This window comes from Prionailurus viverrinus, chromosome B4, assembly GCF_022837055.1.
Source record: "Prionailurus viverrinus isolate Anna chromosome B4, UM_Priviv_1.0, whole genome shotgun sequence".
NCBI lineage: Eukaryota > Metazoa > Chordata > Mammalia > Carnivora > Felidae > Prionailurus > Prionailurus viverrinus.
In genome coordinates, this window is record NC_062567.1 from 135,564,523 (window position 1) to 135,586,934 (window position 22,412).

The 22,412-nt window shown below is 54.7% G+C and overlaps 1 protein-coding gene across 2 annotated transcripts in view; it reads left to right on the plus strand.

The window, feature by feature from the left end:
• The window catches only part of ATXN10 (ataxin 10), a 167,634-nt gene that overhangs the window by 143,483 nt on the left and 1,739 nt on the right, over positions 1–22,412 (plus strand). The window contains exon 11 of one of the 2 annotated variants that reach the window (XM_047868350.1): positions 22,047–22,255. In XM_047868350.1, the coding sequence (XP_047724306.1) occupies positions 22,047–22,255 (209 nt within the window). The remainder of the gene's footprint in view (positions 1–22,046; positions 22,256–22,412) is intronic. The other variant, XM_047868351.1, reaches the window with a different exon arrangement.

Genomic DNA, 22,412 nt, shown 5'->3' on the forward strand with positions numbered 1-22,412 from the left:
AATAGTTTCCTGGGAAAATTACAACAGGCACCCCTAACCCCCTTCCCAGATTGTACAGGACCATTTTGGCACCCCCAATTTACATGCTGCTGCTGCTGTTATACACTTTAATTCTGTTTTCAAACCCGTAACGTCAGTGTTCACTTAGATCTATCCACATATTTACTACTTTCCCTGCCCTTCACTCCTTGTATCTCTTGTTTGTCCAGCTGGGATCGTCTTCCTTCTGCCTGAGGTCTTTTTAGAATTTCCTTTAAAGTGGGGCCATTGATGGGGAACTAGTTGAGTTTGTTTGAAAGTGTATGCCTGATGCCACCATTTTATTGGGAAAGCTGCAGGATCTCTACATTTTAATTTTAATGCGTATGTACGGTCACCTAATCCCACCATCTCCCGCATGGTGTCTGCGCCCTCCACTCTATCTGGTGCCCTCCGTGCCAGAGCGTCTCTGTCTTATCCTTGTTGTTGAGCTAATGAATCTTCCAGTCTTGTGTTGAAATAGAGAAAGGGGGTCTAGGGGTACAGGTACGTGTTAAATGTGCAAACGGGCCTTCTATTTTAATTTTCACCTTTACCTTCTGAAGAGATCCATGTGCTCACCAACATCTGAGCTGTGAGGGATTCTGCAGGGCATAGTGTTTCCCTGCCGTTCAGGACCAGCTTTCTTGGGTTTGCTGAGGTAGGTGCTAGAGCCCCTTACCCAGCCGTAAGCCAGTGCCCTGTTACTTCTTTTCTGTCTGCTTTTCAGCGTCTGACATTCTTTTTGTGCTTGAGAGTTTGTGTCTTTATTTTAAGAAATCCAGTGGCTCTTCAAAAGGGAGTGTAGATCGGTGAGTGGGCTCCTAAGCCTCATCATTTGCTTACTGTCGCCAGCCATTACCGTGTGCCAGAACCAGTGGTGCTCTGTTGTTCTTACCATTTTAAAACTCAGTTCGGCAGAATTAATCCCTCGCCTGTAACATACTGCCTCTTTCTTGGCCCTCGCGATAGTACCTTCTGTAGGTTTTCCTCAGGTCTTTCTGGATCCTTCTTCTCTGGCTCCTTTGTTGCTTCCTCTTCCGTGCAGCGTTTGCCTGTTGGAGCCCTGCTGGAGCCCTGCTGGACATTCCAGAACCCGGGGGTGCTCGCCTCACCCTGCCTCTTCTCCCTACGGAGTCCCACCCGTTTCTTCCTGTATTCATTCCGTGTGTAGTGAACGTTCTTCACATGCCAGACACTCTCCGGGCCCACGGAGTGACAGCGAATCCTGTAGGGAGGCTGTGGCGGCCGGTCTTCCAGGCAAGAGGGGATGGTGGCTTGGGCCAGTCCGGTCACCGTGGGGATGGGGAGACAGAGTTGCATTCTGGGTATTCTCAGGGTTTCAAATACCTGTTCACCCGTGGCTCCCAGACTCAGTCTGTAGACAGAGCTCTCTCATCTGCTTGTATGTCTTCCCGATATTCCAAACCCAGCACGTCCACAGTTGAACTGTTAATAGCTCCGTAGCTGCCCCCCCTTCCTCGGTAATTGGGGGAATGGTTTCAGGCCAGAGATCCGGGAGCCCCTTGCGATGCTGATTCTTTTTCGGTCTCCTGCCACTAACGTGTCACCGCATCTTCCCGATTCTCTCTCTGGAGCACGTCCCAAGGCCGTCCACTTCCTCCTTTTCCAATGGTACCGTCCCGTTCACTCTCTCCTCACCCCGGCCTGGGTCGGCGGTGGCTTCCTGACTCCTGTTCCCCTCCTTCCCTCGGGGTGTCAGGGAAACACGGACCCCCCCACCCATCCCGTGAGACCTCGCAAAACAAAACAGGATCCTTCCTCTCTGCCTCTGGACTCTCCCTGCCCCCACACCGTCTGTCCCAAACACGCTCCGTTTACAGAACCCCCAAGACTGCCCGCCGTGCTCGGAACGACCCGGAGTCCCCAGCACAGCCTGAGAGGCCCCGTCTGATCTCGCCGCTGCCTCCTCCTACACTGGTATCCGAAGCTGCTCTCCCTGCCGCAGCACTCCCCCCAGCCCCCCACACGCTTTCTTACTGTGGCTCTCTGCGCCTCATGGTCACCGCCGGCAGTCACCCGCACCGACCTCTCACCTGAACTGCCCTCCCCGGGGCCAGCCTTCCGCGTGCTGGGTGCTCGGCTCCCGCGGTCTCTTCCTCAGCCAAAGGTCGCTGGAGCCCGGCCGGGTCCGGTCACCCCTCCTGTGACCTGCCGTGTCTGCGCGTCGCAGTGTGTCACCACATGCTCGTGCGGTTACGTCTCAGTTGCCCTCTGGGCCAAGTGCTGTGAGGACAGGGACCGTTTTTTTCTGTTGTTCACCCCGGTACAATCTGCCACTGTCTGGCACCTAGTAAATGTCCAGTAAACACTTCTTAGACACATAGACGTGTGGGGACAACACTGAACAAATAGCAGCCTGGCGAGAGGTGTGTGTGTGTATTTGGTGGGAACAGGGGCGGTTGGCAACACACGAAAAATTGCTCCTGTGGGTTCTGCGATTCTTCGTGAATCAAGTCAAGTCTGCTCGGCAGCGACGGTTTCAGATTTGTTTCGTTTAACCCCCTCTTCTAATTAACACCAGCCAAGTTTTTACAGAACTTTCAGTATTTTGTGTCAAAAATCAGTAGATATTTTGGGTATGTTTAGACGAGGAATCGTGCTGATAACCATCTCTCCATTCTCTGATCACTCAGGGTCAGCTGCCCCTGCACATGTACTTAACCATGCTCTGCGGGATGGGGGCTGAGGCCTCGTGAGGCTGTGGGGAGCAGTCCTCGGTCCCCATAGGAGATCAGTGCGGGGGACCCTGGGAGACTGCCACTTTCTTGGCCACCCTTGGGATTAGGAGCTTCAGGCTGGCTCTCCTGTAGAGCCGACTAGGGCCGAGGGCCGCTGCCCCTGCCCCCAGGCTAGAAACGGAGGCCCGAGGCTCCATTTCTTGGAGGTAGATTCTAGAAACCAGCGGGGATTTCCAGTCTCAGGGAGAGGGCAGCATGTCAAAGGGGCGCTTCACTGGGAAGACCTGCCCTCCACAGCTGCTCCAGGGGCACGAGCCCAGCCAGGCCCCAGCTGTTCACTCGCCCGCCCGCTTGTGGGTCACCCACAGTAATGACACGGTAGCCGAGGCCATCGGAAAATTCCAGCCCCAGCACCGCAGGGTCAGTTCCTTGTTTGTCAGTTTATTGTGGCAAGTGGGATTTTTTTGTTGTTGTTGCTTCCAAATAGAAACCACTGAGCTTTATTTGAAATGTTTTTCTTTTCTTCTTTTTTGATCTGTGTTTTCATCAGCTGTCCTTGATGTGGGCTGTTTTGTTTTGTTTTGTTTTTATTGGAGGGGGAGGGGACAGGCATAGAGAATCCAAACAGGAGTTTTTTTCTGTTCTTTTCTCTCTTTTTTCCCTTCCTTGCTCTTTGCCTGTCTCTCTCTCTCTCTCTCTCTCTCACTGAAACACCTTATTTGTAAGTTTCCTTGCGTACAGAAATGTAGCAAGTTGGGGTGCCTGGGTGGCGCAGTCAGTTGAGCGTCCGACTTCAGCCAGGTCACGATCTCACGGTCCGTGAGTTCGAGCCCCGCGTCGGGCTCCGGGCTGATGGCTCGGAGCCTGGAGCCTGTTTCCGATGCTGTGCCTCCCTCTCTCTCTGCCCCTCCCCCGTTCATGCTCTGTCTCTCTCTGTCCCCAAAATAAATTAAAAAACGAGAAAAAAAAATTTTAAAAAAGAAATGTAGCAAGTAGTTTACAGAAATATTAAACAACCTGTGTTTTCCCCTGCGACCTGACCCGTGTCGAGGAGGTGTGGCCCGGGGCAAGAGTGGCAGCCGCTGGGTCCCACACACCCGCACCCCGCCCCTCCTAGTTCGTAAGCACTGCGTTTACTTTCTTTGGCCTTAAGCTTCTTTGCTTATAAAACAGGCCCCACTCCTATCCCCACAGGATCGTGATGGATGATCTCATGGTTTATGGGTTCAAGCCCTGCATCGGGCTCTGTGCTGACAGTGTGGAGCCTGCGTGGGATTCTCTGTCTCTCTCTCTGCCCATCCCCCAGTTGTGCTCTCTCGCTCTCATGCACTCTCTCTCTCTCTCGCTCTCTCTCTCAAAATAAACTTTAAAATGTATATATTTAAAAACAAAACAAACAGGAGACTCGTGGCATTTCAGAAAAGAAGAAATCCGAATGGCCAGCACACCTGGGGAAAGAGCTCGATGTCATCAGTCGTCAGGGAAATGCACAATTAACCCACAGTGAGAAACCCACCGGAACGGCTAATGGCGAGGGCCGACAGTATGAAGTGATGGCAAGGGTGCGGAGCAGCAACCTGAACCTCCGAACCTTGCCGGGGAAGATGTAGATTGGAGTAACCCCTCTGGAAACGTTCTGGCCGTGTCTCCTAACACAACGCACACACCCGGCCTGCGAGCCAGCAGTGCCCTTCCCGGTACCTTCCCCCGAGGGGAGTGCACGCGTGTGTCTTCCAGGCGTGCAAGAGCCTTCACAGCAGAGCCATTGATAATAACCCCAAGGTGGGAGCATCCCGGGACTCATCCGTAGTAGAAGGGATAAATCAATGGTGGCCTGTTCCTACCACGTGTGCAGGTGGGAGGGTGGGTATCACTAGGGAAGGGGCACGCGGGGGCCCTCCGGGATGGGGTGCGGGCGTGTCCTTAATCTCGGTGTAGGTGGAGTCATGGGGACACATCCACGTGAGGAAACCCCTCAAGACGTGCCCTCGGATGTGTGTGTTCTGTTGCGCCACGCACAAGTTTTTCAAATCACCTGTTGGGTTCTTGCCGCGTGCCATGTCCTGTTCTGGCCCCTTCACTGGGGCTAAGACCACCGGCTCCATTGGGAACGTTTATTTCCATTTCCCGCCGAGAGCGCTAAAGCTCAGGCAGCTGGTTCCTTGACGCCAGCCGCTCCAGATCCGCCCAGCGCGGGAGGGGCAGGGCCAGGGTGCAGGCCCAGGTGTGTCTGACTGTAAGGCCCGTGCCTCGTCCGAATTCAGGGGTCTAGACTTGCCCGTGCGTGCTCGCTTCGCTCCGTCACGGCGTTCCTTTCAGGCGTACTTTCTCCGGGACACGTGGGTAATCAGCTGTGCTGGGTACGAAATCTCGGACTGATCTTGCCGAACGTGTAGCACATGGTACCCGCTCAGCGCTCTGTTGCAACCGTGGATGATCAAGATGCACCCCTGAGCCTGGAGATGGACCCCCCCCTTCCCGTTTCCCCTCCCTCCTCCTCTGGAACTCTAGACCCGGGTGTCTTCCTCTCTGGGATCCTTCCGTGACCCCCGGGACCAAGCGGAGCGCGCCAGTGCGTCTTTATGGGTCAGTTGTGCTCCGCGTCTCCGTGAGCACACCGCACGGACGTAGCCACATTTGTAACCCCTTCCCTCGAGGACAACTTACCCCGGGTGGGATCTGTGTCCCCGTGCGTTTACACCTCGGGACACGCTCCACGCTGGACCCCACGGATCCAAGGGAGCGTTACCAAAGTGTGTTCCAAAGCACAGAGTTTTATGTGGTGTCTTGAACAGCTGTTACTTGAGGGAAGGCTTCTAGACGATATGTCCGTGCCTGCATATCTGCGCGCACACGCACGCACACGCACGAACTGTGCTGCCCAAGCCTGTCTCCAGCAGGACTGCGTGGGGTCCTTACCGTTCTTATGTGCATTTTGGAGACTCTGGACTCTAAGTGCCACATCTTGGGAAACGATGGAAATCTATTCCATTCTGTCCTTATTTATTATTTTATTTTCATTTTAGAGGGGGAGGGGCAGAGAGGGACTCTTAAGCAGGCTCCGTGCTCCGCGCAGAGCCCGAGGTGAGGCTCAGTCTCACCACCCTGGCGTCGTGACCCGAGCCGAAGTCAAGAGTCCGACGCTCAACCGACTGAGCCACCCAGGCGCCCCAGCTCTGTACTTCCTGGGGAGTCCAGGCTTGCGACTGGACCTGCCACGCAGCAGCCAGAGGGGGGCCGTTCAGAGAAGTGTCTGAAATACTTCGGGAGGGCACAGGGGCTAGAGTTGGTGGGGTTCGTAAAAGGTGTAGCCGTGCGCTTCCACGCCAAAGGAGTGCTGGCGCTGTGTTCACAAAACGGTGCCTTTCTGCTGTTGATACCCTGCACTGCCCACCCGGACGTTCAGTGCAGTGAACGGCTAGGGAATCGTTCTGAGGGAAAGCTGTCCCTCCTCTTTCTGGAGGGGAAGAGCCATTTGTTTTTTATTTACTTCTGTATTTCTGAGTCCCCAGCATGAAATAGCTGATAAACAGTGATTATTTGTTCTGTTCCTGAGCGGCCAAACACTAGGAACACTCTTAATGCTGTTTTAGTTGAAAAAGGTAAACTTTTGGTTTAGCTGGCCAGTGATTTAATTTGGTTTTGTAAAGCCCCTCGCTGATTGTCTTGCCTCTCACCTAGTGCGTTTGAAGATGTACAGACCCAACGTTTCTCCCCGAGCAGAGCAAACAAGTTTGTACACACACAGCTTTGCAGGTCAGGGGAGGCCTCCCTGGGGCCCCGTGTGACGTGAGCCAAGCACGGGCCGAGGACCGGACAATGTGCGGGTGCCGCTCCCAGGCTGCTAAGAGTGTAACACGCTGCCACCAGCCCCTCGAGACACACACACACACACACACACACACACACACACACGGATGCATCTAAATGGCACCATTCACAGTGAAAGGGGAAAGAAGCCCTGTTTGTGTGGCTTTTATGGTATCCTAGCAACCAGTTCCCCAGGGCCTGAAGCCGATGGCCGGAGGAGTCCGCGTCCTGTAATGAATGAGGCTTTCACAAAAGTGGACCGCTTCCTGGTTCAGGTGTTGTGGCAAGTAGACCGTTGTTCAGTGAGACGCACACACTTCGAGTTGCGCTCCTTCCCGTGGCCTCTGCGTCGCTTTTCCACGGGCTTGCGGTTTTCCCGCGTCTCTGAAATAGAGGCTGCAAATGGCGAGCATCGTTAGCGCACAGATTCTGCGTCCCGCAGGCTGAGGCACAGAAAGTGGTTCTCCCCGAGGGCGCCCAGAGGTGACAGAGGTGAGAACACGCCGGGGGGCACGCGCCGCCCACGCCTGTCCTCAGGCTGTGTCTCGCTGAGCCTGGTTTGCTCAGCCGTTCCCATCTCAGAGGTCAGAGTGCAGCAGGGTTTGCTGTATCTTGTTGACTCACTAAGAGCAAGATTGCCTGGGGTCGCCTGGGGGACTCCGTCGTTAAGCCTCTGACTTCAGCGCAGGTCACGATCTCGCGGTCCGTGAGTTCGAGCCCCGCGTCGGGCTCTGTGCCGACAGCTCGGAGCCTGGAGCCTGCCTCGGAGCCTGTGTCTCCCTTTCCCTCTGGCCCTTCCTCTCTCTCTCTCTCTCTCTGTCTCTCAAAAATAAATAAAGATTAAAAAAAAAAAAAAGAGCAAGAATGCTTGGGGTTTATTCTCACCTAAGCTAGGAGATGGGAGTCCGCCCTTTCCCGTGATGAGAAGCGCGGTGTGGACCGTGTGGTCTGCCGCCTCCCCCTTGGCGCACACTCACCCTGCACAGGGACCAGGGCAGGGCTGCCGTCACACCGCAGGTACTGTGCGAGTGGCCGTGGAAGCCGCTTCCTTGGATGGCCCGTCACTTCAGCCACCTGGCTTTGCGATGACACGGCATTTTCGCAGTTTTACTTCCTGATAGTTCCTATTAATGTTTGAAGTAACACCACGTGAAATGCGTTTGAAACCCGAAACAAAACGTCATGCAAATATCTGTTGCCACCGATTCTTAACCTGAAGGATCCTGCGCCACACTTGTGGCTGATTAATAGAACAGGTGCTGTTACATACTGATATAGACTCACACTGAGGAGTATAACTTTAGGGAAAGAACGTCTCGGGGGATACGTATTAGACATCCTGGCCGAAATAATTTCTCCCGACTGGTCTTCCATGGTCGTGGTGAGTTTGCCAGCCTGAGAAAGTATTTTGAATTCTGAAACTGCATGAAAGATTCATTTCTAATGTTACTCTCTTTTCTCCTGGGTTTTTCTTGGAGCAGTGGTAGGCTGACGGGCAAGATGGAGAAGACAGTACAGAGATTCCCTGCGCATTTCCATCCCCACCGGGGTGGGACGTTTGCCGCACGTGGTGAACACCCACTGACATGTCATTGTCACCCATGGTCCGCACTTCCCCGGAGGATTCGCTCTTGGTGTCGTGTGCGCTGTGAGTTTGGACAAGTGCGTAAGGACGTGCATCCCCCATTGTAGTCGTGGAGGCCTGGGGAATCCTCTGTCCTCTGCCTGCAAACGCAGATCTTTTTCTGATCTCCGTGGTTAACACCTTGTTTGGGGTGCCCTGCAGATGCCGGGATCACACAGTAGGTGGCCTTCTCAGACTGGCTTCTGTCACTTGGTACTCCGCATTCCAGTTTGCTCCATGACTTCTCATTTCTTTTTTAGCGCCGAGCGTCGTGTTGCCTGCATGGACCAGATACTCGCTTTTCAAAATCACTTCCTGTAACGTTATGTGTGCATGGTGGTCGTTCTGCACCTGTCCCCCAGCGTCTCTACAATATGGAGAAGAGCATAAAGAGAGCTTTGCTAGTTCTTGACTTTGTGTTTCAGAAAATTGCTATCTCCTGTATAGATTTGACCATAAAGAAATGTCTTAGGGCCGCCTGGGCGGCTCAGTCAGTTAAGCGTTCAGCTCTTGACTTGGGCTCAGGTCACGATCCCAGGGTCGTGACATTGAGCCCCGCGTCATGCTCCATGCTGAGTGTGAAGCCTGCTTATGATTCTCCCTCTCTCTCCCGTTTTCTCCCTCTCTCCTCCACTCACACACATGTGTTCTGTCTCTAAAAAGAAGGGAGAGGGAGGGAGGGAGGAAGGAAGGAAGGAAGGGAGAGAGAGAGAGAGAGAGAAAAGAAAAGAGAAGTCTGAAATAGCCTAAACTCCACATGCGTGACAGTGTCCAAACACAGCCCCTGGGAGGGTTTCAGAAGCCTGTCTCTGCACAGAGCAGTCTGCATTTCCTTTGAAAGCATACTCAGCAAAGTCGACCGGTCACCGGGAGATCCTTCTGTTTATATATTTTCAAGTAATCTCTCTGCCCGATGTGGGGCTTGGACCCATGACCCGAGATGAGAGCTGTGTGGTCTGCCCCCTGAGCCAGGCAGGCGTCCCACCAGCACATCCTCTTCGTGCTCGGTAATGCACCTCCCTTGCGTCCCCAAATGGCATTACCGAGCGACATCACTGGCAGATCGCGCGTGAGCCCTGGGGCACTTGGTGGGCACGGCGGGCCCTGAGGGTGAGGTCTGCCTTCGAAAGAGCTGGCGAGTTTGGACCCCACTGACCACCCACGTGAAACGTACGCAGTCCTGGCGCATGGTCTGTGCTTAGTAAGTAGTCGTAGCATTTAACTGGATGTTTGTATTTTGTTACAAAGTTAAGTATTTGCCAGTTTTTCTTTTTTCTTTTTTTTTTTGCATTCCTTTTAGTAAAAAGAGCAGTTTGGGATGTGTTGAGGATGTTACTAAATGACTTTTTACAGTTGCTGTACTTAAATGCCATTGCTACACAGACTGCGTATTTTGGAAAACACTTGAGAGAAGTTTGGCATCGAGGGAACGTGTTCCAGGGAACCCTAAAGTCAGGATTTTTGCCCAAAATGACCTCGGTCAGATTTAGCAGTGAGGGAGAAGGGTCTGGGCAGAGCGTGGACGCCCCACGGCCGGTTCAGCACCGTGAGATGGTGACTCCCTGGCTTTCGTGCTTTGGGATCGTCATTCCTGGCAGGACGTGTTGTACTCTCTGTACCACTTTCTAGAACCAACAGATTTAAACAAACAAACAAACAAACCCTACCGGATGAGTGGGTGAGTCTCTGGAGGAAGGAGGGCCGGCAGCGGCCCCTCGGTGAGTCCCTGTTGACCACGTGAAGGAAGCTGTGGGCTGAGCCTCTGCGCGGAGGCCACTTGCGTGGAGGCGACAAGAGGACCCACGGGTGGGACGGAGGAAGGCCGCGCCAGCCACCAGCACGCGACCCGAGCCTGCTGGTGTCTCTCCCGACAAACCACGTGGGCCCCGAGGAACTTGGAGGAAACGCCGGGCCTGCCTCACAGGAGTGAGGCGTGGGGGCCGCAGTCGGGAAGGAAAGCCTCCAGATCCTCAGGCTTTCTTATCCTCGTGGCCACCCCTTCTTCACCTTGGATGCTCGCACAAATCCAGAAAATAGAAAAAGAAAGCTCACTTCCAGATGTCCCCTTTTCCACGCTCTTCTGTCCTCTGGTCCGAACCTCCCTCCCAGGTAGAGGTGAAGCAAGCTTTGTGGGCTGAGCCCCGGCCGTCCCGGCCGTCCCGGCAATGGCAGCTGGTTCCTGCGAGCTGCCGGGAAAGGCCGTTTGAGGGGCGGACGGATCTTCTCTTCAGGGTTAACTGAGTGCAACTGGAAGCAGCCCCGTGCTGCGAAAGAGCCTCACGGGTGGACGGAAGCCGGGCCGAAGAGGACCGTTTGACAGCCGGGACCCAACCCTGCACTTGGGATTTTTCACACGACTGCGACCGGCCTTAGTTTTTACGAGAGATTCTCGTCTTCGTGTTCGGGTAGCGGCCTAGTTTTACGTTCTTACGGAAGCTCACAGAATGATGGCCCCGTGCAGATAACAACCTGTACTTCCCGGTTCGGGACCGGAACAACCTATAGAAAGTCAACACATTTTCCCAGTTTTTGAGAGAAACCGGGTTATGTCAGAATCAAAACGACTTCTGTCTTTCTCTCCGAAAGCACTTCGGAGTGTGGGTAGGAAACACCAGGAAATCCTAACGGGTTTTCAGCAAGAAAATGATGTGAGGCTCCCTGGCCTCCTCCTCCCGCCTTGCTGCTGCTGCTTTTGTTTTTTAATATATTTTTTTAAGGTTTATTCATTTTTCAGAGACAGAGCATGAGCGGGGAGGGGCAGAGAGAGAGGGAGACACAGAATCGGAAACAGGCTCCGGGCTCCGAGCCGTCGGCCCAGAGCCCGACGCGGGGCTCGAACCCACGGACCGGGGGATCGTGACCTGAGCCGAAGTCGGACGCTCGACCGACCGAGCCCCCCGGGCGCCCCTGTAACTGTCTCTGTTTCTAACGGAACTAGCCTTTTTCGCACCAAGCATTAGGGTTTTACTGAAATGTCATGACCACTGTGAGGCAGATGCTGTCATTGTCCCATTTTACAGAAGAAGAAGTTGAGGCAGAAACGGTCGCGACTGGCCACGGCCCCGCACTCCTGAGCAGCAGGCCTGGCGTCTAGAACCCGCACTTTCTGACTCCAGGGCCCAAGAGCTTCATGTGGGTCCTGTGATCGTTTGACACACGGGGCATGGTCTCCCTCCCCCCCCCCCCGCCCCCCCCCCGAATGGATGAAGCAGCCAAGGCAAAGGGTAAGGAAGTCCCGGCCTGACAGAGGGGTCGGGGGCTCCACAGCCTGCCCGGGGCCCCGCGCTGTCTCTCAGGTGTGCCGGGGGCCGGGCAAGACGCACGGCAGACGTCCCCTCCCGCCGTCCTCACATGTGACCTGACCAGCTCTACCTTGTTGCGGTTATGCAGACTGGCCCCAAGTCGCGCATCGTATGAAGTGGCCGCGCTGGAATTCGAGCCCAGGTCTGTCCTTTTCCAGGACCTTCCTCTGGCCTCGGTGGACCCCTCCTGGGCCCCCGTTCCCACACTTTCCTCTCGAAACCACGCTCCACACAGCTACCCGAGACAGGGTCCTGATTTCTCCACTTCGCTCTTGCCCCAGGTTCTAATTGTACTGGAGTAAAACACAGACTCTTCACCGTATCCCGATCCCCTGCAAGGTCTGCCTTGTTGCTTTCCACTCTCCCGACACAGAGGTGACCCCGGACCTTTCTTCGTGCCTTGGGGCTTGTGCACGGCCCGCAGCCCTCTGCCCCAACACCCCTCTCTTTGTAGCCTGTGGGTCTGAGAGTGGTGGTGCCTCCTCGGAGAGGCCGCCTCCCACTGCCCTGGTCCGGTGAGTCAGTCTCTAGAACGCAGATGCCACAAGGGCGGGGACCTGACCATCCTGGGAACTGTTGTTTTCCCAGCATGGAGTGTGGTGTCTTCACATTTGCTGACGAGCGACTAGATCGTGGCTGACTTCTTCAGACAGCCGGGCGTGTGATCAGCCGTTTGCATCTTTGTTCGGATCTAGATCCCGTGCTAATTCCAGTAGAATGCTCAAGGAGCAGATTGTTTGCAGAGAGGAGGAAAAACACGTTCGGGTATTAGATTTCTATAACGGAATGAGATTTTTCTCCCCAGAGTGAGGCGGCCGGTACTTCAGAAGTTGTAAGAGAGACATATGTCAGGGAAGAACCTTAGAACTTAACGTCACCACCACAACCAGCTTGGCCTTCACATAAATAGCCCAGCGGGCCCGTGGTACTTCTTTCCGGTTAGCGTGGAAGGCAGTTGCGCGTGATACGTTTCTGCCGAGTGGTCTTCCCTTGAAACGGACACGGCCGAGCTCCTCCCGTAACCAGGATGAGTGGGCTCCCGGGTCTGTGCCCTGTCCTTCGTTCCCCTACTAATGAGAGAAGTGGAAGCCGAGAGCACAGGATGAGAAACACCACCGCTCACGCGCTCGCTTCGGGGCGGAGGAGTGCGGGCGGGAAACGGACGCGTCTGCGGGCCCACCCCTCTTGACCGCTGACTTTCTGGGAGCTGGGGGGGGCCGGGGGGGGTGGGGGGAGACAAGCCAGCACGGTGACCCGAGGAGCGGACCGTCCCGGGCGACCAGTGACAGTGATAACGTGTTCAGGCCCCTGGCACGTGCGGTTTGTGAACACACCGCGTGGGGCACCTGCTGCGTCTCGTCTAGTCTGAAATCTGCCAGAACCCCCACACTGTTTGTCTGTCATTGAAGCAGAAGCCTTGCTCTCCTAGAAGGATTTCTGACCCTTAGCTGTGCTGTGTAAACTTCGGACTTCATTAGCGCTGGACTGACACTCATTTTCTGTGATTTAGTTGAGACTACTCACTTCTTCTACTCCAAATACTAATTTCATTTTGAACTGTTTTTTCTTGATGTTTATTTCTTTATTTGGGGAGAGAGACCGCGCGTGCATGTGTGCAGGGGAGGGGCAGAGAGAGAGAGAGAGAGAGAGAGAGAGAGAATCCCACACAGGCTCCGTGTCAGCACAGAGCCCAACGTGGGGCTCGATCTCATCAACTGTGAGGTCACGACCTGAGCCGAAACCAAGAGTCAGACACGCGACCGACCAAGCCGCTGGTGCTCCTTGAACTGTCCGTTAGCTAGTTCCAGGGGTGCTTCGCAGAGGTAGTCACTCTAATCTCTGCAAGCTTATTTTGTCCTTCGGGATGCCTTGAAGAGAAAGGGACCTTACTTCAAGCATCATCAGACCCACCGTCCCTTTAACTGACTTGGAGGCAGAGGTAGGAGGCTTGCGGTTAGACTGAGCCACAGGAAGAACCGCTCTGTCCGCCTCCTGCCCCCCGCCGCCCCCACTCCCCTCCTCGTCGGCCACGCTCCCGGACGAGTGCTCGGAAGTAGGTGGCGCGGTGGTCGCGAGGGTGGGTGCCGAGCCCGCCTCCCACCCTGGCTCAGGCCCCGAGCGGGGATCGCAGTACCAGGGCAGCACGGTGTCTTTAGGAGTTTGTCGTGTCCAGAGTGCATCTCCCCGACGAACGCTGCCCTGCAGCGCGAGGGCTGACTTCGTGTGGGGCTGGGCCCCCGCGCACGTGTGTTCGGTAACCTCTCACTCACGGCCCACCTGCCCCAGAAGAGCTTCGAAGTAGGCAGAAGACGGGCAGGGGGCATCCGTCCCACGGACGCTGAAAGCGTCTCTCCTTCCGCGCGCCATGAGCTGCGGGGACGAAGCTGGCGGTCCCGGCACGCAGGTGATCACCCGTTCTGTGGGAGGGGTCCGGTTCACTCCGTGACCGCAGCCTGAGAAGGGGCGCGGGAGGGGGGCCCGGGGAGGGGAGCGTGCAGCGTGATGGGCCCTGGGGGGGGGGGTTCTTCCTGCGCCGCTTACCGAGCGCGTGCTGCGTGCCCGCCACGTGCCAGGCCCCGCTGAGATGGGGACAGCAGGGGCTCGCCCGGCGTCTCGGAGGGGACACTGGAGTGCGGCCCCAGATGCACATGGAACCGCCTCACGGCCCCAGAAGCCTTTAGTGTGGTTTCAGTTAGAAGTGGTGGTGGCCGTTTCTGATCCTGAGACCTGTCGTGGGATGTGGACGCCTCGCTCTGACCGCCCCGTGCCACACTGCGCTTTCAAGTGGTGAGTCAAGTGATTCCAGACTGTGTCGTGTACGAAATTGGTCGCAGGGCCCTCGGAGCCTTTACCTCCAAAACCCCGCGGCTGTGAGCTACCCACGCAGCCCTCACTCGGCCGCAGGAGCTTCTGGGGTGGGGAGCGGGTGTGGTGACAGAGGGCAGGGGCCTCCTCCTCCTCCTGTCACTCGGCCGGTGTCACTTTGCTCATCTCGGAGGCTTGGGCTTTGTACGTGTGGGATTTGTCAAGGACCAAGCGCTCCTAACCCGGCTGGTGTGGAGGGGGTGGGGGGCAAGAGACAGACCGCGTCCGCACGCGTGTGACGGCGCTGGGGACGCGGAGCCACCTGAGGTGGGGGGAGAGGAGCAGAGGCCCGTGAGGTGCTGAGTGTCGGGTCTCCCCTGTAGAGGCTCCACTTGCGGAAAGTAAATCGTGCCTACCAAGGACAGAGAATGCACCCTTTGTTCCAGAATCACCTAGAAGGGGCTGATCGGGGTTCAGCCCAGGAAGAAAGTGTCTGACACAGCTCTGTCAGAATTGGGCAGTTTGTGTTCTTGGGCCTTGTGGCTCTTCCTGTGACGTCCTAGTCCCCTGGGGATTCAGAGGCCAGGAAACGGCCGCTGCCTGCAGAGGGGGTGGTTCCGGGATGACTCCTTCCTGCCCCTTCTTGGAGCTCGTGCTAAACACAAGAATTATTTCATATTCTCCAGACTGTGGCCTGTAATCTACCAATCTGGCAGCTGTCCCCCCGCCCCCACCAGCCGGGTCAGTCTTCCCGTGACCACGCTCAGGATTCACAATTAGCCAGTAATTGGTAAATGAGCAAGGACGCACGCGTTCATTTGTCGGTGCCGCCGGGACACAACATGCGGCAGAGCCTCGAACGGCTCGGATCCGCACGGCGCTGGAGCGCCTGAACCACAGATGTTCCCTCATAGGAAAATACAGAAGTGCGGAGGGAAATCAGATACCAGATAGGCCGACAATTTGGAGAAGGAGGAGGGAGCCAGATGGGCGGTTTGTGGCGGTTATTGGGCACACTCAGGCTTCCAGCGCCAGGCGGGGAGACCCCGGATAGAATCCGCACCGCAGAAACTTCTGCTTTAATTTCCTGACGGCGAAGAGCATGGGGTTAGCCGGATGACATAATGAGAGTTAAGAGGAGAAGGTAATTATGGTAGATGAAGGCAGAAGGAAAGGGAAGTATGTTGGCCCTTGGAGGTCGAGTCAGTCCGTGCAGGAACAGCATGTGCTGCCCCGGGAAGGGAAGGAACGGTGGCCGTGTTTTCCAGGTGTGTCCTGACCGCCGGCCCTCGTCTGTCCGCAGCTGGGTGCCCCTCACCCTCCAGAAACCCCTGAATCGTGAGCTCTTCCTCCTTCACCACCTCCACTCGGACGTCCTCTGTGGTTTGGACAAGGTCCTCGTCCTCCGGCAGAGGCCTCGGGGGAGGCCAGGGATCCCGGGGCAGCAGTTTGAGAGACGCCACTTTTCTCCCCTCAGAAAGTCAGTACGTGAAGAGCAGGGCTGAGGTTGGTGAGGGCCTGGGAAGCGGGGGCCCCCCAGAACACCCCCCGACACGTGCAGGTTCTCCGACTTGTGTGGCTAGGAGGAAGTCGGAAGTAAGTCATTGCCGCGGGAAGAGAAGCCGCCCTTTCGATGCCTGCTCGTCCTTTGCCTGACAGCATCGGCATGTTTAGAAGTATTTTGTCTTTTAGCAAGGGAAAGCGTTTTCAGAAGCATTTTAAACTGAGCTGCTTCTTGGCACTCTGAAAAATTCTTCAGTTTTACCACTTCCGTGAAGATGCTAGTTTAGATACGGAAGTCGTTTGAAAGCATCCTGATCTTTAGCAGAACCGTAGCTTCGTATTACAAAAACCTTAATATTATAACGTGGCAGGTAATTACACGGTTTTTGTGAAACCCGAAAACCTGATCAGGTAGGTTCGCCTCATATCGAACATCCTGTTCTCACACCAACTTTGTAAAAGGTTTTTATGCTCTGTGCCCTGCGAAATAGCTGACTTTGTCAGGCAGTACATAAATCCCATGCCATCACTGGGCTTGTTGTCTAAAAATAATTTTTCAAAATGTATCCCAAAAGCAAAAATTAAATGTAGATCCTATGTATATAGTACCTACATTTGTTACGTACGTATTGTATATGTTAAGATGTTAAATATAGACGTATGCTGTGCATGTACAGGTTTATAACATATAAAGTATCTTAGATATTACATAGATAGTATGTATACACACATTATCAAAATCTTTTAACATAAGCTAAATTGTTTTGATTTAGGTAATGTGAGTTTTTCTTTTTTTTTTTTTTTTTTTTACATTTGTTTATTTTTGAGAGAGAGAGACACACACACACACCAAGAGTGTGAGAGGGGGAGGGGCAGAGAGAGAGGGAGACACAGAATCCAAAGCAGCTCCAGGCTCCGAGCTGTCAGCACAGAGCCCGACGCGGGGCTCGAACCCACGGACCGTGAGATCATGACCTGAGCTAAAGTCAGCCGCTTAACTGACTGATCCACCCAGGCACCCTACTAATGTAAGTCTTTCAATGCCAGGACTTTAAAAAGCTCATTTATTCACTCCACAAATATTTATTGGTGCCTTCCGTGTTCTAGGCCAGAGGTAGGCAAACCTTTTCTGTAAAGGTTTAAATTTAGTAAATATTTTTGGCTTTGCTAGCCAGACGGTCTCTACCACACCTCCACAGCTCAGCCGTTGGAACATGGAAGCAGCCATAGTCAGCAGGTCAGTGAATGGGCATGAATAAAGTGCCAGTAAAACTTCATTGGTTATGGGTACTGAAATTTGAGCTTCAAATAATTTCCATGTGTCACCAGTTAGTAGTAGCTTTTGATTTTTTTCCCCCAATGATTTAAAAATATAGAAACTATTGTCAACTTGCATCCGTACAAAAACACAGGCCCTGATTTGCTGACCGCTGTCCTCAGCATCCTTCCGGCCACAGAGCTGGAGCGGTGGCCAGGACGGAGCCCCTGTCCTCCCGGGCCCTGCGTTTGGGCACACAGGTGTCTGGTTCTGAGAACTGAACGGATGTTGCCCTTCTTAGATGGAACCTTTCTCATCGGACACTTCCAACTGCAGTGTTTTAATTCTCTGCCTTTAAAGTGAATTCGGCACGTCAGTCTGCTGGTTCGTCACATCCGTGTTGGGAGACTTTCTGGATCGCACTGTCTCCCGGCCTACATTTTTGTGCCTCACGAACACCTCATCACCCGACTTGTCCAAGGCCGCGGGGTTCGGTGTTGAGCTGGGTCTTTCCGAAGCCCGGGGCTGCGGCTCTGGGCCCGAGAGGAGCCTCCTTCCCAAGCACGGCAGTTCTGGGGTGCTCATTGCCACTGTGCCCTTTGTGCCTGTGTCCAGACCCCAGAGTGCCCTGTCGAGGAGCCGGCCAGCCCTGTGCAGTCCTCACTCGAGTGCTGATTGCAAGGCTCTTTCAGGGCAGTCTTGTCGCGCACAGGCTCACGCCTTGTATTTGCAGTAGCTATGGAAACTTTAGAAGCTGTCTCTCTAAAGCCAGGCGCACAATAAAGCACTTCACGTGTTGGTTGGATTAGACTTTAGAAGATGTTTAATTTTCTCCCCCCGCTCTTTCTCTCTGTCTGTCTCTTTAGAGAGGGAACAAGAGGGCAATGTGAATATTAACTGGGACTCCCTTTAATCTCCCTAGCGACCCTTCGGGCTGTCTAGGGCTGCGCAGGCTGCCCAGGGCTCCCGGCTTTCACAGCCGCTAACGAGGAGAGCCATGCATATTCATGAGCCAGGCTCGTGTGCGTGAGATGCCGCCTGTAAGGGCTTGTTTCAGTGTTTTCTCTTTTCAACTCAAATTTTGTGAAAGACACGACCGCTAAATTTGGTTTTTTAATTATGATTAAGTCAGAGCCCCTAGGCAGTAGTGCTAAAGCGTTCTCCCTGGAAATAGGGACAAAGGAGAGCATGTCTGTGTGGCATTTAATTTATAGGTGGGACAACACAGACCCCGAGTGTGGGTGCTTGCTCACCGAGGGTGGAGAAGCAGAGCGGGCCTTTCCTGTTTGCTCCGTGTTCGAACTTCACGAAATCCTCCTTCAGGAGGAAATACGATTTCTCATTGACGAGAATGGGAAACATACATTTACGTGAAAAGTCGGGGCTGGGGGGTTGCCGTTCGGTTATTTCCGATCTTCAGGGCGTGCAAAGGAGCGGGACTCCAGCGTGTGGCCCTACCTCTGCCGACCCCCCACTCCGTCCACACACATCTTCTTGCCTCCTGAACACCAGTTGCAGAAAAAGACAGACGTGCCTTTTCTGCTTCGGGCTTCACTGCTTCTTATATTAGGCTGTCCGCTGCGTGGCTGTGCCGCGAATCGGTCCCTCGAGAAGTTCACGGCGGCTGCGTTGTGCTCCCGGAGTCGTGCTGGCCCAGCCGGGAGCAGCACCCCTGCCCGCTCTGACCGCCGGGAATCTTCACCCCTCTCCTTCTCCTCTGGGCTCCTCTTTTGCTACGTGCAGAATGGGGGGCGCGTGGGTTTTTCGGTTCCAAGCGCTTCCAGGGTGAAGTGCCACGAAGCTGCCGTGGCACCGCTTCCACAAGGCGCGTTGGTTGCCTCGCCACGACGCACGTGATTGAGATCTGCCCTCTCATCTGCCCACGTGGGAATCCTCCCGGTGTCTCTTGTCCCGTACCCTGTATCGACACCACGCACGCAGCTTCCTCGCCTGGGTTGCATCTGTAGTGGGTTTCTTTCATCTGATCTTTCCGCCGGGCAAAGCCCTGAGTCAGCAAACCACACCAAGAACCGGAAGGAAAAGCACAGCCTGTGTGGGTCACTGCTGTGCCACCGCGGCCCCACCCACGTGGCGGGTGGGAGCTAGCACGCCTTGGCCAGAGGTCCCGCAGACGTCTCCCGACACTGTGCCTGGAACAGAGGCGGATCGCACTTGCCCCCGAGGAGTTCGCGGGGCGTCTGGGGCGGACAGGTAGAAACAGACAGTCATGGCTTCCAAAGTCCGCAACTCACTTCGTGCCTGGAGCCGGACTGGAGGCATAGACGTGAATCTGGTGCGGCTCCTGTCCTCGAACGTCACAGTCAGGTGGGCGCAGTGCACCTGGAAGAGCCGCCGGAGACACGCAGTGAGCGCGCCTGACTCACGGCGCTCAGAGGCAGCCCGGGACGCGAAGGGCGCCCGGCAAGAAGGGTGCGCAGCGACCACCGGGGGGGGGGGGGGGGGGTCGTTTCCCCGTCACACGCGCTTGGATCCCTGAAGCTCTGGACGATGGTTCTTTGCTGCAGAGACGCTCCGCCTTTCATCTGGCAGTGTCCGGGCTGCATGGGGTCCCTCCATTGCCGAGCCAGCGCCCCACCTCCCGCCCCCGTCTGTAGGAGCTCTCAGTGAGACTTCAGTTTTCCTGCGTTCGGTTCTGTTGCAGTGAATTAACTAACAGGAAGCTTTCGAAAGAAGGACTCCACTCCTGTCACTTAGCGCTCAGGACGTACACACACGAACCAGAATTCTTCAAGCGTATGTATTTATTTTCTTGCCTGAATTTACCCTTCTGTTGCTTGCTCCTTCAATCTGATCTCTTGATCACTGCCCCCCCCCCCCCGTTTGGTACAAAAAGTGAGGAGTTTGTAGAACGCGGTCATTCTGGATGAGAAAGTACTTGCGGCAAACAATTCATTGTTCAGAAATTCGCTAACGCATCAGAAGTTTTGTCACCCAGGATTCTCATTTTTATTCTTCATACGGGCGCAGAGTGTGGAGGGAGGGGGGGGGGTTCGGTGATTGTGGAAAAGGGGCGGAAATTCTAATTTAGGCCTTTATGCATCTGGATGTTTGTACGGACTCGATCTCCAGAAAGGAAATACAGCCCTGTGAAGGGCCTGGGCTTTGTCATCGAAGGATGACCGATAAGTGGCAAATGGGCATTCTGCCACCAAAGGGGGACAACTAATTCTAGAATCAGCATCAGCCGGGTGTCCACAATTCCTGTTCTGTGCCGTCTGGAACAGGTTAGTCATTTATACTCACAAGTGGTTTTGATGATAAACCTCCAGAGGCGAGCAGACGTCTGCTCAGCCTCGGCACTGCCCGAGGCCACCTCCGGGAGAGGTGGGCCGGTGTGGACTGTCTGTGAGCAGGGGAGCGCAGAGGCCATGAGGAACTCCAAGACCTTGTCAGGATTGCGAGCCAGCGTGGGTGTGTCAGAGGGACGGGGACAGAGCAACCCCTTAACCCCAAGAAGACACGTCCTGAACCTAAAACTGCCACGTTTTCCATGCCTCGGTTTGTCTGACTTTGGTGGACAAGCCTATTTTTTACCATTTTGCTTTGAGCTTTTTTTTTTTTTTAATGTTTATTTTTGAGAGAGAGACAGAGCAGAGCACAAGCAGGGGAGGGGCAGAGAGAAAGAGAAGGAGACACAGAATCCGAAGCAGGCTCCAGGCTCTGAGCTGTCAGCACAGAGCCCAATGCGGGGCTCAAACCCCGGAACCGCGAGGTCGTGACTTGAGCTGAAGTCGGACGTTTACCCGACTGAGCCATCCTGATGCCCCTACTTTAGCTTCTCGAACTAGGGAAACCGTTTGATTCACTTTCTTTCCCAAACACCACAAGAAAGAGCCTTTATACGTATTGCAGCCTTTCTCTGTGGCTTCCTGTGTCCAGTTGAGGGAGCTAGAAATGTCTGAGCACCGGCCTCACCGCTATGCTGGGAGCTGGGACAGGGTCAGAAGTGTTGACCCTTCAGACTGGAGAGCCTGATACAATCTGGGGGCACAGATGCCCCCATTCTGACACCAGAAATGCCTGCACAGGAAACATCTGGCGATCGGGGAAAGGGTTTGTTTTTCTTGCCAGCTTCCATCCGATGGTGGGCAGGGAGGCCTTTCTTTATTGGAGAAAGCATCTGCCCCACCCCAGGTGTTTGATGTTCCCTCCGCAACCACAGAAGGTGCCAGGCCCACCGTGTCCGACACCTCTGACGCATCCCTGGACCCAGCGCCGAATGCTGGTTGGTACCCGAGGCAACTTCTATAGTTTTTTTGTAGAACAACGTGCAGCAGCAACTTAATGCTTCCCTGAGATTGTCACAGCTCTTGGTCACTAAAAGACCTCAGTAAATGCAGTGATTCTGTCGTCTTCATAGGCTCTCTTCTGTCTGCTGTGAAGGCTGCTGTGCAGGCTGCACGCAAAGTTAGGGCTGGGGCCCAGCAAGGCCGAGGGGATGAGATGCTTTCTTGAGAGCACAAGTATTCAAACTAAATACAGCAAATCCTTCAAAGGCCTTCTGGCTTCATCTTTCAAATGCGGCGGGATGAGGGAGATTCCATGGCGACTCCTAGGGAACAATTCTTACTTATAACCGAGCTTGCTCTAAACAAGATGAGTCCTCTCGCCTGCTTCTAACTTGGCATCTTTGTGACTAATGCTGTAGTGTTCTTATTCTTTCCCCGGTGGCTCCGTAACATTAGCCAACGTGTGTGTGTGTGTGTGTGTGTGTGTGTGTGATCATAGACCTCAGACGTGGCTACTCCCAGCTTTTGCTTGCTTGCTCGTTCATTCAACGGGTCTTGGTTAAGTAAGTACGTCTGTGTGCCCGCTGTTGGATATCACACACATGCACACGCACGTGGGACATACCTGTACGGTTCCTGTGTCACGTCTGTTCAATCAGTTCCCCCTCTGGGTTGCTCATGGTCAGGAGGAGCTCGTTCGCCAGTGCCGGGTTCGTCCCCCTCCTTTCCAGTAGTGCTCGTGTGGACTCCTGAACCGGGAAAATGTGTTGGCAGATTCCTTCACCCCACTTCCAGTCCTGACCCAGTGGGTGGTGTATGCCATCCGAAACCTTACAGAAGACAACAGTCAGAACCAAGACTTGATCGCGAAGATGGAACAGCAGGGGCTGGCCGACGCCTCCCTGCTCAAAAAGATGGGTTTGGAAGTTGAAAAGAGGGGTGACAGGCTGATTCTGAAATCCACCAGTGCCACACCTCCGCTGGTGAGTATGCCGGGGGAGCAGCCGGTTTGTGCAAAGCAGCCCCCACCCCCTGTTCCCTTGCCCACGGGCAGAGCTTCTTCCCGAGCACCCGGATGGGAGCGTGTTGCCTTCTCAGATGGCCAAGAAAGCCCTCAGTTTAATCGCAAATAACATTTTG